Raw genomic sequence first — 18,014 nt, forward strand, 5'->3', positions numbered from 1 at the left:
AGGGCTTGGTATATTTGTGAATTTATACATAGGACAAACTGATGAGGATGATTTATTTCTGTTGCATACTGTGTGCCAGGCACTTTCCAAACACAGTCCCTGCCCGGAAGAGCTCAAACCCAAAAGGCAAAGGACAGGGGAAAAGGGTGTGACCTCTAGTAAAGTGGACAAGGTTGTAATTTGTCACTTTGTTACTGAAACATTTAACTAACCACTGTGATTTTTATTTAATGCTGTTTTGGCACTGTTCCATATGACAGTGGTTCTCAAACTTTTTGGCCTGTGGCCCAGCCCGCTTAACACAGACCTTTCCGTGGATCACCAGCCAACCACCCATAATGACAAAATGGGTGCAGGTGCGGGGCCTGGCTGGGAAACAGGGTGCCGGAGTGGGCTGAGGGAGTCTGGGCAGGAGGGAGGGTGCAGGAGCAGAGTGGAGGTTGGGGGGGGGGGGTCGGGAGGGAGGGGATTGCATGAGGGGAATGGGGGTGGAGGATCTAGGCATGAGTCTGGCCAATTGGAGCAGTGGGGAAAGGGCCTGGCCAGGACGAGGGAGAACATCAATAGGCAGAGGCCCATGAGGCTCTCCCCCTGCAGTGGGACGCTGACGCTGGCACTCTATCCTCGTGGTGGTGGTGGGGAAGGTGTGTGCTAGGCTGGCACACCAGTGCAGGCTTCCTTCTGCATGCGGGAGTGAGCCCACGGCCCACCTGAAAGATGGTAACGGACCACTATGGTCCACGGACCACGCTTGGAGAACCACGGCCATATGACAGTCACTCTGTTCTGGATTTAACCTGGCTTTGTCTGGTAATGTGCACACTGGGGTCGTCCTTCCTGGGATCAGTATGTGGTTGTGTTTTACATACAACAGTTTAATAAAAGGTGACAATAATAGTTAAGTAGGATTTACCAAAGTCAGAAATGCAGTTCTTGGCTCAGGCTTGGCTAAGTAACGCACAAGGTGTTTTCAGAGTGAGGCTGATGGCTTTCATTTGTTGGAAGGGCCCATTGGTTAGATTGGACCCAAGTCCAAATAAATGGGAATCTATTCCCAGTCCTTCAGGAAACAGTGAATATTTAGGAAATCTCAGAGTGCTAATGGAAAACAACTTCGTGTTCGCTCTGGAAACCTGATTCTAGGTGTTCCCTGCCTCTGACTGGGGAACAGAAATATGCCATGTGATCTGTGTGTCTAATCAGAGCTGACCAGCACTGCTGGGACGGTGAGTTGAATACTCAGAGCAAACTGCAGCAGCAGCTTAGTCACAGACAGTACTTGGCAATGTAGCTAACCAGGGACAGAATTTGACTGACTTGCTAGCTGCTCACAGCCGCTTTGCGTGTGCGATAAAAGGCAGGATCTGCCTGGGCACTAGTGCATGCCCAGAGAGGTCCCATCCATAGGCCGGGTCCGGGCATCTGCCCGAGAGCCCTGCCTGGGACAGCTTGGCGGGGGGAGGAAGTCTGTGCCAGGGGGGTTGCCCCAGGTCCCACCTCGGGACAGCCCTATGACCGCCATTGCAATGAACTGGACTCCGTCCAAACTCTGTGATCGCTTCTCTTTCCCGCAGGCCTGAAGACTGAGCCGGGAAGATGTCTGAAGTGCGGCGGGACAGCACAAGCAGTTTACAGCGGAAGAAGCCACCGTGGCTCAAACTCGACATCCCAGTGCCAGTCTCTGTGGCAGTGCCCGAGGAGCCCACCTTTGTGCAGGTACAGGAACGAGTAACATACAGAGATGGGGGAGCGGCCAGAAGGAACCACCATGATCTCAGTGCAGTCTGTGCACACAATGGGAAGGGGTTTGGACGGTGAGAGCTTTGGATTCTACTGTGATGGCAGCCTGTTCACGTGATATGGTCTGGAGAGGGACTGTGTGCTAGATACAGGACTGGTAGGATGCAATAAGTGGTTATTAAGTGACAGGGGTCAGGATGGAAATGAGAGCTTCATTTCAGTCATGTGTTGTGAGTGGTGCTTTCCAACAGACAAAGGGAGGCAGAAGATGGGTTATCCTGAAACAAAAGATGAAGAGTAAGTGGAGTGTTAACAAGTCAAAATGCCAGGAGTAGGGGAAACGAGCAAAACCATAGTGGCTCTGAAGAGCCACACAATGGACTGCAGTGTTTGGGAGTTAGTCACAGGCCTTAGGGTAAAAGAGCGACCCTGCGATGGAGTAGCTAAGAGAGGTCCCTTAGCTAGAATATTCAGAGTAATTTAAGGCAGAAGGGAAAAGCTAAGGGCAGGGAAATAGCAGAATAAGTAAATGCTGCCAAGAGTGGAGTACAAAGCGCTGCTACATCTATATTAGACAGGGAGGAACAGCTCCATTAGTAAGTGAGGATGGGACGAAACTAACAATTCATAAAAAGCTGATAGTGACTCTTCTTTTTAAACCTGTCTTCAGCAACAACAACAAAAATTGTGAAAAGGTGTTTAGGTACAGGTAGTAAGGCAGGAATAGCCTGTAAACTGGTATGGGACAGTTAGGCTACATTTACACCGCACCATAGTTTGAAATAAGATACGCAATTCGAGCTTATCAAATTACTTATCTTATTTTGATTTTATTTCAAAATAGCGTATTTCGTAAATTTCAAAATAACCCGCTATTCGAAATGTCCCTTACTCTATGTGGAATGTGGTTTACAGGGACGTTGGGGTAGTGAGCCCGAAATAACGGGCTTGCTGTTAAGACGCAGGAGAGCTTGCTGTTAAGACGCAGGTATCCCAAAATAGCGTTGCAGTGTAGACGTAGCCCAAAGGAAGAAAAATATACAGATCAGCCAGTCCAGATGAAACTTATGGTATTAAAGAAATGATCTAACTCCAGTGGACCTGACAGGTGTTTCTGAAGTCACGGAGAACCAAGGAAGAGTAAAGAAAAAGAAATGTTAATACCAATCTTTAAATAAAGGAGAAAAGAATAACCCTGGCAATTACTATTAAATTGGTCTCATCTCAATGGCTGGAACCCAGATACAGACACAAATTCAGACTAGAAATAAGATGCACATTTTAACAGGAGGGCTAAGTACTCATTGGTCCAGTTTATCTAGGGATTTGATGAACTATCAGTCAGTTGAAGTCTTTAAATCAAGATTGGGTGCTTCCGAAAAGGTATAATCAAGCTCAACCAGAAGTAAGGGCTTGGAAGTAGGAATTTTTGTGTGAAAAATACACATTCTGTGTAATGATCTTAATGGAGCCTTCTAGTTTTAAAATCTATAAACTCCCTAGTAAAATATGGAATGAGTATTAAGATTAAAATGAATCACTATCCACCAAACTTGTGCAATAAGCAACCTTAATTTACAGATACTGAATCTTGCCAGAGAAACTTGATTATGTGAAACTGTAAAATCCAAGCAAGAGGAAACTTAGCTGATGCTGCCCATTTAAAGCTGGCCAAAAGGTTTGCTATGCTATCACACCTCATGAAAACATGAAGAAACAATTATCCAAATAGGCCTAGGTAAGAAAGCTGTTCTGTAGACTGAAAATTGTCTGGTGGCCTGTTAACAAAAGGACATGATAATTCACAGATGAAACTCAATTTGGAGAAGCAATGAACATCAGTGATGATGCGGCTGTCTCCGTTTATCATTTCAGTTGTACCTGTTCTACTCTGCCCAGTTCTCAAAGGGCTCCTAGATTCTTTGCACAGGGAAATACTCCCTTGCAGACATGGTCCTCTGTACTTTTCTAAGTGTTTGCAGTTACAGTTTTCTCTCAGTTTAGTCCATTTGATGATTTTCTTGTGTATAATAGTGGCCATAGAGAAGCAGGGCCATCATCATCAAGTCCAGCCCCCTGTGCTGAGGCAGGACCAAGTAAACCTAGCTCATGCCTGATAGTATCAGGCATGTGATAGTGTAAACAGTTACATGCAGCCACACACACACCTTGTGCACTGCTGCCACCTTATACAGAGGCAGCAGTGCAGGGACGCAGGTGGGAGCCAGTATGCACGGAAACCAGCTTTTAAGCTGGCTCCCCGCAAGCACTAGCTGCCACCTCCAGCCCTCCCCCTGCTCTGCTGCCTCTGATACAGGGGGGAGCGGCTCCATAGGAACCGGTACACACGTGGAGCTTAAAAGCCGGCTCCCTCTGGGGGACGGGTACATGTTTACCAAAATAAATGCATTTTAACATCCCTTGGTGGTACACCCTGTTCTTAAAAACCTCCAATAATGAGGATTTTGAATCCTCTCTTGGAAGCCTATTCCCGTGCTTTACTAGTTAGAATATTTTCACTAATATTGAACCTACATTTTTCTTACTGCAATAAAGCCCACTTTTTGGAGTGATGGTCCCAGTGTGCATTGGCTGCACAAGTGTGTCTCCTTGTGCTCCCAGGTGAGGTTGTAAGAGGTTGTGAAGATTAATGCCTTCCCAATTCCTCCATACTGCCACATGGCCGGAGTCAGAACTTCTGTTCTCTGAGCCCTTAGCACTTTAGCTAAGAGAGTATCTAGTCCATTGTACAGAACTGGCCGTGCAGCGCCTGTCACCAGCCATCAGCGCTCCTCCCAGCACCTCCCATTCCGCAGATCCGGCAGCATCCACAGATCCGGACAAGCCTACACATGAGATTTGGAAACACTCGAAGACAGGAGAGAAGCAAGTCACTGGTGCAGGCAGATTCTAAGCACAGCCTTTCCTCCCTGAGCTCTGGCAGGGTGGCTGAGATGTCCTGTATCAACCCAGCTGCACCTCACTCTAAGCTTCCTCACTTCAAGGGTAGAGCAAAACACAAAAGGGACCCAGTGGTACCACCTGGATCCCCCGCACCTTGCCTTGCAGAGTGGTCCCCTGCTCCTGCCAGAGAGACCCTGGCTGACACCACACCATGACCTGCTTGTTGTGTCATGTCTGCTGCTACCGAAGCCACCTTGGACTAGGAGGAATTTTCTGAGCTGGAGCCAAGTTTCTTCCCCATGTTCAGCAGCTGCGACTCCCTTCCATGACTGCCACATCCTCCAGCTTATTACCCAATATCAACAGTGCAATACCAGTATCCCTCAAGGCCTGCCCCCTTTGCCGCACTCGGCGTCCTGGGAGCCATATGGTACCTGCTATCCTGGGCTTCGCACCGCCCTGCTGTGGCACATCTATTGGCAATATCAGTCTCTGAAGAGAAGGTGGAGCCGGTACTGCCACTTCCTCTGCCCTGGAGGAGCCATTCGTTCCTCCTGCGTGCTCGCCCTTGATGATCACAGGCAGTGCTGGGGCTTGTTGCAGAAGAGGACAGCGGACCTGGGCACAGCCCTGGAGGAAGTGTGGGACCAACACCAGCTCCTGGACATACTCCAGCCTTAGGGACTGTCCAGGGTGGCTCTCGCGGTGAAGGAAGCCTCCTTAGAGCCAGCGTAGGGAGTGCAGCCCACTCCTGCCTCCTGTACCCCTACCCAGAAACAGGCAGAAAGGGGCTACTTTGTCCCTACTAAGGGGGGTGGACTTTCTTTTTTCTCACCCACCTACCAACTCTTTGGTGGTGGATGGAGCAGCTGCTCCAGCCCCGGGGTAGCCAAACATTTAAACTTTTGGGGAGAAAGGTCTATTCCTCAGTGGCCTTTCAATTTCGAAACACCAGTAATGAGGTTCTGTTACCCAAATACAACTTCAAGAATGATGTTAGGCTAGCAGAGGTCAAGGTAGAGCTGCCACCCAACTGGCAGTAGCAATTTCAGGCCCTGGTGGAAAAGAGGCACCTGGTTACCAAGGTAGGCCTTCAAGCAGTGCAGGTTGCATATGGTGACGCTGGCATCTGTTACCCGTTCCCTTCCCCACAGGGCCTGGTTTGTGGCTCTCAGCATGAAGGATGCCTATGCCTGTGTCAGCCTTTACCTGACCCATGGGAAATTTGTCTGTTTCTGGGTAGGACTCACTTCTTCCAGAATGGTATTAGTCGTGTTTGTGTCACATTGTTAGGCCTCATTCAAATGATGATCTGTGATAATCGCCAGGCCCTTTTCAGCTGTACCACCATCTAGCTAGTTATTCCCCATTTTGTGTTTGGCATTTGCTTTCTCCTAAGTGCAAAATACTTTCACTTATTTTTATTGAATTTCATCTTGCTGAATTCAGACCAATTTGTCAAGGTCATTTTGAATTCTATTCCCAAAGTTCTTGCAACCCCTCCCAACGTGATGTTAGCTGCAAATTTTATAAGCATATGCTCCACTTTATTGTGCAGGTCATTAATGAAAATACTGAATAGGACTAGACCCAGGACAACTTTTCTGGCACACTGCCAGAGATGACTCCCTGGTGTGACAATGAACCACTGATAACTCCTCTTTGTGGACCGTACCAATAGAGCCCCGGTTTTATAGTAATTTCATCTAAACAGCATTTCTCTGTTTTCTTGAGAGAAAGTTGTGTGGACTAATCTCCATGCTTGAATAATAAGAGAATAGAAATAGGAATGTATTAATGACTACCTGCCCAGAATGGTGACAATAAAGGGAGATCAGGCAACAAAAATAAAAAACTCAATAATAATGGGAGGGGGATTTTAACTACTCCTATATTGACTGGTTAGATGTCATCTTAGGACAGGATGTGGAGGTAAAATTTCTAGACACCGTTAATGACTGTTTCTTGGAGCAGTTGGATCTGGAACATACAAGGGGAAAGGCAATTCATGATTTAGTAAGAAAACTTAAAGAAGAGCCATGGTTCTGTAGCACTTTAGAGACTAACACAAATTCATAAATAGTATCCTGAGCTTCCATGGGCACAATCCACTTCCTCAAATGACACATTCTAAATCATGAGTCCTAAAGTGTTTAAGGTCTAATCTAGGAGTTGAAAATAGCTGAACTGCTCAGTAACTAGTGACTACAAAGTAACTATTTAACATCCTTGTAGGAAGGAGAATACCAACAAAACCCTCCAAAGTAGCGTTTAACTTCAAACTGGGCAACTACAAAAAAAAAAAAGTGAAAGCTAAACAGAAACTGAAAGGAACTGTCACAAATGTGAAATGTCTGCAAGATGCATAGAGAAACCATTTCAGAATGCCATAGTAGAAGCTCACATTTTATTTATTTATTTATTTATATATATATATATATATATATATATATATATATATATATATATATATATATATATATATATATATATATATATATATATATATCAAATAAAAACAACAGCAGCAAAACAGTAAGAGGATTCAAAAAATGTCACCATGACTTTACAGCATAGTTAAGGAATAGAGGCAAAAAGGCACCATTTAAAAACTGAAAGTAAAGTCATGAGGAGGAAAATAGAAAGGAGCAAAACACTGGCAAGTCAAGTGTAAAAATAGAATGAGGGAGGCTGAAAGAATTTGAGGGACAACTAGCAAAAGATACAAAAACTAATTTTTATGCAAGAAAAAACTTAAAAAAAACCCAACAAATAGACTAGTAGCACCTTTAAAGACTAAGAAAACATGTAGATGGTATCATGAGCTTTTGTGAGCGCAACCCACTTCTTCAGATGACAGGAGTATTAGAAGTCCAGATCCAAGAATAAATGGGGAGGGGGAGGAAAAAAAGAAGGGAAAGGAGAACAAAATAAAAAGAGAGACAGGGAGTTTATGGTTCAAATATTTACAAGAGGCTGATAAGAACAATTAGCACCTCCATTGTTTTTGGTTGGTAGGTTATGTCCTAGGATGTGGAAGATAATGTGCAGCCAGCCAATATCTCTGTTCGTACTGTTTGCATAAGAATTAAACTTGTAAATGAAGTTAAGTTCCAACCCTTCTCTGTGTATTTGGCTTGTGGAATTGGTCTGAAACAAACCCGTGACTAGTAGATCCATTAATGAGTGTCCTGACTAGTAGATCCATTAATGAGTGTCCAGGCAGGTTAAAGTGTTCTCCAACAGGTTTTTGTGTATTGCCTTTACGGATATCTGATTTGTGTCCATTAATTCTTTCTCGTGCAGACTGTTCAGTTTGGCCAATGTACATGGCAGTGGGGGCATTGCTGGCATTTGATGGCATAGATCACATTAGTGGATATGCAGTTAAATGAACCCTGATGTGGTGGGGTCCAGAGATGAAATTGCTGTAGATGTGTGGGCAGAGTTGGCATCGGGTCTGATTGCAGGGTTGGGTTCCTGGATGATTACGATGGAGGTGTGTTGCGTGGTTATTGGAAAGAATGTGTTTGAGGTTAGGGGGTTGTCTGTAAGCGAGGACTGGCCTTTCCCCCAAGGCCTCTGAGAGTGAGGGGTCATTTTCCAGGATAGGTTGCAGATTGTTGATAATGCATTGGGGATGGGGGAGGGTTAAGTTATGGACTTTAGGTGATGACAAGTGGAATTCTGTTGTTTTCTCTTCTGGGCCTGTCTTGAAGTAATTCATGTCTGGGTACTTTTTTGGCTCTATCGATCTGATTTTTCACTTCTCCAGGTGGGCATTCCAGGTGCTCTATATAGATCCTGTAGGTGTTTGTCTCTTGTCTGTGGGACTGGAGCAAATCCGAATGTATCTTAGGGCTTGGCTGTATACAGTAGATTGAGAAATGTGTCTGGGATGGAAGCTAGAGGCATTAAGGTAAGTGTAGCGGTTGATATGTTTCTGGTGTACAGTGGTAGAAATGTGTCCATCATTTAATTGTACTGTAGTGTCAAGGAAATGGATGTCTCATGTGGACTGATCCAGGCTGAGGTTGATGGTGGGGTGGAAGTTGTTGAAGTCCCCGTGAAATTATTCAAGGGTCTCTTTCCCGTGTGTCCAAATGACGAAGATGTCATCGATGTAGCGTAAGTAGAGTAAGGGTGCTAGGAGGCGAGAGCTGAGGAAACGTCGTTCAAGGTCACCCATAAAGACGTTGGCATGCTGTGGTGCTATGCAGGTGCCCATGGCTATGCCACTGACTTGAAGATACAAATTGTCTCAGAATCAGAAATAGTTGTGAGTGAGGACCACACTGCAGAGCTCTGTAACCAGGTGTGCAGTGCTGTCATCGGGGATGGTGTTTCTGATGGCCTGTAATCAGTCTTCATGTGGAATGTTGGTGTAAAGAGCTTCTGCGTCCATGGTGGCCAGGATGGCGTTTTCAGGTAGATTACTGATGTTTTGTAGTTTCCTCAGGAAATTGGTGGTGTCTCAAAGGTAGCTAGGAGTGCTGGTAGCATAGGGCCTGAGGAGAGATTGGTCTTCACTGGAGAGGCCGGGAGGGAGATTCCCAGACCTGAGTCATTCTTTTTAGATGACAAAACTGGGAAACTTGATCTTTCCCTGTTTTGGCTTTTGTTCCGTCCCCCTTGTTGTTAATATCAGTTGTGTTAGTTTCTGGTTGCCCTGAGAGCTCAGAGAGGGAGGAAGCTGCCTGCAGAAGACATGAACTCTGGAGCAGGCTTGCTGAGTGAGCCAGCCAGCGACACCTGTTGCAAGGAAGGAACCTCAAGCAGCTGGTTCCTTATGAGAGACTGACACTTGAGAAGCTGCAAGGGAGTCAGCTTGGGCAGGGTAGCTGTGAGCTGATGAGAGGTGCTGGGAGGGAACCTTTTCTGCCCACAAGTCTGAGGCAAGAGCTAGGCCTTGGGACAGATTTGTGGGGGGTTCTGTGATCAGTAGGGTAAGTTCGTTCTTTGTGTTTGCTTTTTCGGAAGCAGACCCCAAGAAGCACTATGATGGGAGGAGAGAGACCTTGTCCAAGGAGCCCTGAAAAAGGGGAAATGGGTTGGGCATTGCAGAGATGTCCCTGGCCATGAGGGGGCATTACAGTCGTCATTAACCTTTTCAGTGAACACTGAAACAGTATAGGCATTGAACCCTTCAGGGTGCCAGCTGCTGTTTGCTCACCATCCCCACTCCCTTTCCTTCATCTTTCTCTTGCTCCTAAGTCCATTGTCCTGGTTCTGGTGCTGTGAGTCATGACATCTCCCTTATTTCGAGTCATGAAATCTTATTTCATGGTCACTTTCATCCATTTTACTTTTTACCATCACATTCTCTTCCACCGTGGTGGCCAACCAATTCTGAAGCAGTAGCCACTCTCGTTACTTCCCCGCTGGTTACTTCCTATGCTTTCGGAAGCCAAAAGTTGTCCCCAGTGCACTCTGGAAAGTTACTGGAGATTTTGTGTTTTGCTATATTACTTTTCCAGCAGGTCTCAGAGGGGTAGTCACGTGAGTCTGTGATTTAAAAAAACTTACAACATGACAAGTGATTTTTTTTTTTTTTTTTGGTTCGTCTCTAAGGTGCTGCAGCACCACTTGTTGTGTTTTAAGTTTTTTCCCAACCTTGGTATTGCTGCCAGGTTTTGTGTTTTGGATGGATGTTAGTGTGTGTCTCTTCCCTCATGCCCAATTCTGGGTCTGTAGTGTGATGACCTCACCCACTGCCTGGGGTGGGAGGGAGCATGTAGCCTTCTGTCACCCTGTCCATAGGTGATGCATCTTTCTCACCTAAGCAGCACTGTAGCAAAGTCCAGAGCAAGGGCAGAAGCCTGGTGCAAGAGCTTCTCTCCAGACCTGACCTTGTAGCACTTGATAGCCCATGAGATGCTACTCTGTCGTTAGCTACCCTGTTATTAGCTGCTTTTTTGTTGCATGTGGTGGGCTTTGCTAGGGAATGAATGTGCAGCATGAATGCAGGGGCAGTGAAATGCTCCCCACTTTGTTTTGCAGCCATTTAAACGCCCGGCCTTCCTGAGAAGCGTCAGCATGCCTGCTGAGAACACTCGCATCCCTTCCCCGCCAAATGAGGTGCGGCGGCCCATGCTCCATCGACAGACCTCCATTACCCAGACCATCAGGAGGTAAGACGCGGCATAGTGTGCACAACGGGACTGTTTGCAGCAGGAAAGGGGCAGGCCTGGGGTTCTGCTTCTGACAAGCCTTCTGTCGTCCTTTGCGCTCTCGGAAGAGATGCGTCAATTTCTTGCTCAGGGTTCTGGATGGTGAGGGAGCAGTTTCCTGTACTAGGAGCGTTTTGGTAGGGCTGCTGCTGAGCGATCCGAGCGTGCCCATGTTGCTGGATTACACTCTCTTCTTGCATTAGAGGCGCCTTATCATGATTTTTACCGTAGCATAGCACAGAGTCTTAGCTGAGTGTTAGGACTGGCTGTTTGCTCTAGCCTGGTCACAGCCCTTCAAGAGATTGTTGTGCTCAGCATTTGGGCAGAGATTTCCGATCACCCCGAAGGAGGCAGGGCTGTGGTTCTTGGGCTGCACACTGAGAGGCAGGATGTGCTACCCAAAGCGCCCGTGTTATCTCCTTGTGCCCAAGGCTCCGTCCTGGGGCCAGCAGCTCTGCACTGTTATTCACTTGGCCCAGCATGACCTCACGCTGCTGTTTGGCCAGAACCAGTTGAAATGAAGGGGCTCCCCGTCGGCGATCCGGCTGCAGAAATGAGTCTGGACAGAATTCTGTGCAGTGCTGGGAGTGCCCCTCTAGGGACGGCTGCGAGTCATTCTCCGTTTCAGGCCCTTGCTTTCACACGTTCCCTTCTGGGCTGACGTGTTCTGGGCGTGGGCTCTGCTCAGAGGGAGAGCCCTGGAAAGTTTGAGCAAATTTCCTTGGGCTGCTTGTTTTTATGGCGGGTCAGACGATGCTCGTCGTGCCTTGTGCAAGCAGTCTGGCCACCCCTTTCCAAGTGGCAGGGCCGGCGGATGCCTGCCTGCCATCTGCTCGAAAGCTTGTGGCTCTCACCTGCAGAAGTTGGTATAATAAAGAATATAGAGACACCTGCCTTGTGTCTCTGACATCTGCTCAGCAGCCTGGCTGGGATGGTCCTTGGGAAGGCACACGTGCAGGGAAGTACCTTTGAAAGTGGGCAGTGGTTGGAGAAGGAGGGAAGTCTGCTGTGCAGGCCTAGAGCAGGGCAGAGGTGCTTGGCAGCCGTTCCCATGGAATTGGCTTTCTTGGCTGCTGGCTTATTCTCCTGGGACTGTTGGGCCCCCAGCACTGAGAGCCACCTCCTGCCTGTTAGTGGTACCTGTATATTGGAGCAACATGCATCCGCACCTCCACCTGGTCGTAGCGCCCAGCTCACGTTGCCCGGCAGAAGTGACTTTTCTGTCTGTTAGGCATGCTGGTCCAGTTTCTCCCAGATGTGGCGATCTCCCCTGCCCTGTGGCTCCCCGTACATAGACAGCAGCGCAGGTGGGGGGTAGGCGGCTTGCTGGGAGCCGTCTTTTAAGCCAGCACCCGGCATGTAGCGGGAGCCTGAGTGTAGCCGTGAAGATGAACTGACACACCCAAGCTCCTCGGTTAGCCGTGTGCATGATTCCACTTTCACATCCCTCACAGGAAAGTTCATTTACTGTCTCAGGCTGGGAGTCGCTGTGCGCAGCCTGAGTCCGGGGTTGTCTCTTAGGTGGAGTGAACATTGCTGCTGTTGCAGTTTTGTGCACTCTTATTTTACAGCCCTGAGATGTGCTCAAGGTCCCCCAGGGCAACTGGGGAGTCCCAATTCCTGGGTGGGTGAATGGCTCAGACGTCCCATTTACCTTCATATCACTTACAGGAGCTTTTGAAAAAGTCCCCCTGCTCTGAAAAGGTGCAGTACGATGATGTGGCTGTTCCACGCGGCTCGTACACAGCGGAGAGGGTCTGCTAAGGGCACGGCTTTCCTTTATTTAGATGCCTTTTGGCCGCCTTGCTTGTAGGCGTTCCCCCAGATTCCTAAGGAGTGGGTGGATCAGCCTAGAAGGCTAGTCCCTGGGCAGACGGCCGTGGTAGGAGATGCAGGCAGATCCCTGAGGGGAAGCAACAAGGGCGGGGAATGGCTTAATAAAAGAGAAGGTCAGATAGATATGTAGGAGGGCAAGAGGAGAAATGTACATTTGATCCAAAGGAGGTGGGGAGCCAGTCGCGAGAGGCCAGGGTGGGGTGTGGTGGGCTGGCCAGAAAGCTGATCTCAGCAGCTGTGTTGTGTGGGCTGGGGCAGCATTGAGTGTCTCAGGGAGGCTACAGACATTGCAAGAGACAGTGGGGGACTGGATGGGCGCGTTAGTGGTAGGGACAGAAAGAAAAGAGCAGCGCTTAATGCTGAAGACAAATCAGTTGGAGTCTCTCCCATGGCCTAGGTCCCAGGGTTAGGAGATGAAGGGGTAGGAACCAGAAGAAAGGGGATGGTGGACAGTGGCTGAGGATGGAAGGGTAGGGAGGAAAGATCTGAAGCCAGGTTTTGACCTTGTGTTTAAGTTGACAGCCAGACTTCCAGGAGGACGCTGGAAGCCTTTCGTTCCACTTCCTAGCCTCTGCCCTGCCTTCAGGGGGCTGGTCGTCAGCAGCCTTGATCCTCAGAGAAAGAAACTGAGGCATGGAGCGGTAAAAGCCAACGTGTCCAAGTGTTGGTGCCTAAAGCTGGGCAGCCCGGTCCATAGTTAGGCACTGAATAGAAGTGGCTTGACTTCCAGGGGACACAGGCTGCTCTGGCGGTGGCAGGAGTCACGTGGAAATCAGGCTATGGTTGATTTAACGTCTGTGGGAACGTGATGTGTCTTGCCCCAGGCCCCGCTGCAAGTTACAAGGACGGCGGCTCCTGTCTGCCACCCCCAGCCTCCCTCCACAAGGCTGCGCTGTCCATCAGCATGTGGAATGGGGTGCACCTGGCCTCAGCTGGCACTGTGGCAAAAAAGTTGGGAACGGGAATGAATGCCAGAGCAGTGCTCCTGATGGCAATGGGGAACGGCACCACCCACGCACTGCCTCTCCCAGCCAGCCCTGCGGGCTCTCTCCCTTCCGCCTTTTCTTTGCAGCAGACGGGTACGGTTTGAGAGGATTCAGACCCTGCCTGTTCATGGGCACCGGGCGGGCAGGAGGCCCCTGAGAAAAAGGCAGTCAGTGCCCCGCTCGCTCTTCAGGTACCAGTAGCATTGAGTGTGAAGCCCAGCCACTGCATGTGTGTGGGAGGGCTGCTGTGAACCAGGCATGGATGCCTGGCCTGCCCCATGCATGGATGCCTGGCCTGCCCCATGCATGGATGCCTGGCCTGCCCCATGCATGGATGCCTGGCCTGCCCCATGCATGGATGCCTGGCCTGCCCCATGCTGCCTGCTGCAGAGATCCCAGGGGCTGGGCGAATCCAAACAAATGCGCCTGCTGTGGTGGATGTCTTGTGCTCACCTAACAGAACTGAGGGTCTTACTGACTAAACGGTTCTGCAGCTGAAAATACCAGGCATGGAATTGACTAATGAGCCATTAGCTTCCTTCCCCCCTAACAAGCCCTCAGCCTCCTGGTCTCCTGCCCAGGTGGAAGCAGTTCCCAGAGGAATGCCTGAGCCCCAGGAAGCTCCAAATGCAGGGTGTTCTGTTTCACCCTGCTGTGCAAACGGGAACACGGTGTGTGCGCACAGCTCCTTGGGATGAGGAATACTCCCACCCAGCCTCAACCTGGGGAGAGGAAGAGCGAGAACGACCCACAGGTCCCAGATGCCAGTCAGCATTGCTTAATGTGCCTCTGGAAGGTGCTTAGATAGCAAAAGGGGGCTCTGTGACACTCCCAGCCCAAGAAGGGTTATAAACTGGGCTTCTAGTAAAGTTAATATCCAAGAAACCAAACAAATGCACCTTGCCCAAGTCCCAAGCCTGCGCAGTCTCACCGGAGAACCGCCGCCATCCCCTATAACCGCTCCCTGCTTTCTCCCTGTGTCCTTGGAGGCTTTCCACTCTTCAGCAGAACTCCAGACCTGTAAAGGGCCAGGGGACATCTTTAAAGGGCAAGGGTGCTCCGGTATGAGTGCTGCAAACAGAGCAGAATAGCGGCTCCTTCCATCCCAGTAGCCCATCTCTGCTTTCAGTCGGACCAATTGCCCTCTGCTGTGAGCGCCAGGGACCTGTCGTGCTGGTGGCTAATGGAAGTGGAGGGTGTCGAGGGCTCTGAGGCGCCATCTGTTTCTGTCAGTACATTGTTCCATCAACGGTTATTAGGACAGTACAATCTCCCTTCAGAGGAGGGCCCCCGAGGTGCCGGCTGCACCCTCACCGGTGACGTGATTCACAGACGTCTTGTGACAAATGAAGTGATGGGAAGAGGAGCAGAGTGCTGGTTACGGAAGTCTGGAGACAAATCCGATCAGTTGATTATTTTGAAACCTTACAGGAAGCAAGGACGGTTTCTTTCTTCCCCTGTAGCCACCTGCACAATCCCAGTCCAGGGGTTGTTTTGGGCTGAGGGCAGCTCAGTGAATTCAGGCTGTGTCAGGTGGGCTGCTGGTCCCAGTCCCGCCCATGGTGAGTTCCAGTTTGAGCTTAGCTGTTGGTGTCTGTGGGAGCAGAACAGCATCCTGAGGGAGGAGCTCCTGAGCTCTGTGCAAAGCCCCTTCTTGGTAGTTGGCCTGTGTCACCAACCGAGGTGCTGGAAGAAACTGAGCTTGCTCCAAACAGGTGAGACCCATGGGCTACTGAAGATCAGTGGAAAGCGCTGGGTTTGTTGTTCACCGTATATAGGGTCTGGCTGGGTAAGCAAGTGACAGTGGGCCAAAATGGCTTGTCCAGTAGGACAGGGGCAGATCTTGCTTCCTTCATCTGGGCAAAGGTAGACAGTGGCAGTGGGGGGCTGAATTTCGACCTGTGGAGAAGGCAGGTGCGTGCTGGGTGAATTGAGTGTCTCACTGGGGGCGTTGTAATTTACACTAGCTGCCAGTTATCTTCAGAGTAAAATCTCATGTGCTGGTATTAGCCTGTAACGCTCCAGATGGCCTAGGAGCAGCATTCTCGGGAGCCACGTCTTTCCCCGGGCTGCCCAGCCAGAGCTGCCATCTGCAAAGCTGCCTAAGCTGAAGCTGTCTTGGGAATGACAGAGAGGGCCCTGCTTAGGGGAGCCAACAGCCACGCTGTGCGCCTGGGCAAGGTGTGTGGGGGGCCTGCTCTGCCCTTGTGAAAGAGGCGGGGTCTCAGGCGCAAGGGGCTGTGCCAAGGCAGCCAGCCTTCAGCACTGCCTGGACAGCAAGGTGCTGCACCCACAGCCCTGAGAGCTGCCTGCAACACGCCGTGCGGAACTCTGGCGCAGATTTAAAGGACCCAGGCTCTGGCCGCTGCAGCCCTGGGCCCTTTAGAATTGCTGGGCCCCGGAGCAGTTGCCCTTTCTCCCGTTGGCGGGCCTGGGGCTGCTGGTAGGGTGAGGCATTCTGCATGGCGGTCCTTCCGATTTTAGAATTCACTCTCCTCCTTGGATCAGAAATGCCAGTCTTGTGACCTTTGGGGGACGCTGCCAAGCTTGCCTGTTCTGGGTACCTCAAAGGGATGTACAGAGGGGACCAGTTTGAGGTGAATGGGGTTACAGTTGGGAGTTTTTTAGTGAGAGAGGCTGTTTGAGGCCTTTGAAATGGATCTGTGTTTACGTAACCAACTCTACTTGGCTAGGGACCTTTTTGTTATAACTCAAAGCTAATAAAAACAGGGTCGATTCTCCTCTCACTGCCTAGGTAGAAACTCCCCCTAACGTGTGGTGTGAAATGTTTGTTTTGATGGAAAAGACGTTTTGTTGTTGTTGTAATGTTTTGCTGAAACGTTTGTGCCCCAGTCTTACTGGTTAATTGAAACCAAGCTGTGACGAGCCTGTGAGAAATAATTTAGGGCAGAATCCTGCCTGGGAACAGACTAGGTGTGAACCACGGAGGGCTTTTCTATCTGTCGTTTGCATGATTTAAGTCAACCCAAACCTCCCCCGGGCTTCTGCATTGGTGTCTTTCAGGGGCACAGCCGATTGGTTTGGGGTAAGCAAGGACAGCGATGCCACTCAGAAATGGCAGAGAAAAAGCCTTCGCCATTGCAGCCAGCGATATGGGAAGCTGAAACCTCAGGTCATCCGGGAAATGGACCTGCCCAGCCAAGATAACATCTCGCTCACCAGCACAGAGACTCCTCCTCCTCTCTACGTCGGGCCTTGTCAACTGGGCATGCAGAAGGTGAGTCCGATGAAGGAGCAGCCGGGGCCACTCCGTGGAACGTGTTCGCTTTCAGAGCGTACCCGCAAGGCTCCTTTTCCTCCCCTCCCACTGTGCGATGCTAAGCCTGCTTCAGGGTTCAGTGTTTCCTGATCATTTCAGATCCGTGTACACAAGACACTAAAGAGATCCAGCATGGAAACAAAGGTCTAGAGAAAAGGAAGAGTTTCTCGGGAGAGGATAGTGATAGAAATGTAGCCGTGTTAGTCTGGTCTAGCTGAAACAAAAAACAGGACTATGCAGCACTTTAAAGACTAACAAGATGGTTTATTAGATGATGAGCTTTTATGGGCCAGACCCACTTCCTCAGATCAAATAATGGAAGTGGGTCTGGCCCACGAAAGCTCATCATCTAATAAACCATCTTGTTAGTCTTTAAAGTGCTACATTGTCCTGCATTTTGCTTCGGGAGAGGATGTTTTCCTAAATCTCATACACATTGTATCAGGCTCTTCCCATTCAGTGTTGCCCCACCCCCACTCTGTGGTTTATAATCTGCAGTCTGTTTCCCGGGGACTCTGAGAGCTGTGGCTTTGTCCCTTTGGCATCATCACTGAATGAGAGTGGGAGGTGAGCACTCGTTATCAGTTGCAGGCATTGTGGACAGTGTTTTTAGCATCCTCCATAGCAAGAGATTCCACTTCCCGTGTCCGATCTAGCTGTCAGAGTGTCTTCCACCATGGGATGCTCATAGTTTTGGGAGGAGACCTGTCAGTTTACTTCTGATACCCAGATTAGACCCTATCTTCCCCAACCACAGTCTCCTATTAACAGCTCCATTACCACACAGTGCACTTGTTAAATCTTCACCTTAGCGAGTACCCTAGTTTTCAGTATCCTCAGAAATACTGTTATATCCCACGACTTCAGAGACGCTACCTGTGTATCGGCTCTTACCTCAGGCTGGTACACTCGCCTCATGAACCCTCAGAACTTGCCAGGGTTTTGCTTTCAGCTTCCTTGCCTACTCTGTGTTCCTGAAGTACTGATCCTGCCTATACATAAACCTAAACGTGGTAACTTCATTAGTGCTTGAGCTCTGACCCGAAGGGTTCCCAGTTCCTTGCTTTTCCCTCACACCTGACCTGGGGCTATGGAATC

General features: G+C 49.4%; 2 protein-coding genes across 7 annotated transcripts in view; one reads left to right on the forward strand and one right to left on the reverse strand.

Moving 5' to 3' along the window:
• RHBDF1 (rhomboid 5 homolog 1) overlaps positions 1 to 18,014 on the forward strand; it is a 103,835-nt gene that overhangs the window by 59,055 nt on the left and 26,766 nt on the right. For 5 of the 6 annotated variants that reach the window (XM_075899185.1, XM_075899190.1, XM_075899187.1 and 2 more), the window contains 4 exons: positions 1,575 to 1,716; positions 10,645 to 10,775; positions 13,723 to 13,827; positions 16,661 to 16,874. In XM_075899185.1, coding sequence (XP_075755300.1) covers positions 1,597 to 1,716; positions 10,645 to 10,775; positions 13,723 to 13,827; positions 16,661 to 16,874 — 570 coding nt within the window. In that variant the 5' untranslated portion in view covers positions 1,575 to 1,596. The remainder of the gene's footprint in view (positions 1 to 1,574; positions 1,717 to 10,644; positions 10,776 to 13,722; positions 13,828 to 16,660; positions 16,875 to 18,014) is intronic. The other variant, XM_075899188.1, reaches the window with a different exon arrangement.
• The window catches only part of SNRNP25 (small nuclear ribonucleoprotein U11/U12 subunit 25), a 60,638-nt gene that overhangs the window by 7,842 nt on the left and 34,782 nt on the right, over positions 1 to 18,014 (reverse strand). The window lies entirely within an intron of this gene.

Source organism: Pelodiscus sinensis, chromosome 16 (assembly GCF_049634645.1).
Source record: "Pelodiscus sinensis isolate JC-2024 chromosome 16, ASM4963464v1, whole genome shotgun sequence".
NCBI classification, from domain to species: domain Eukaryota; kingdom Metazoa; phylum Chordata; order Testudines; family Trionychidae; genus Pelodiscus; species Pelodiscus sinensis.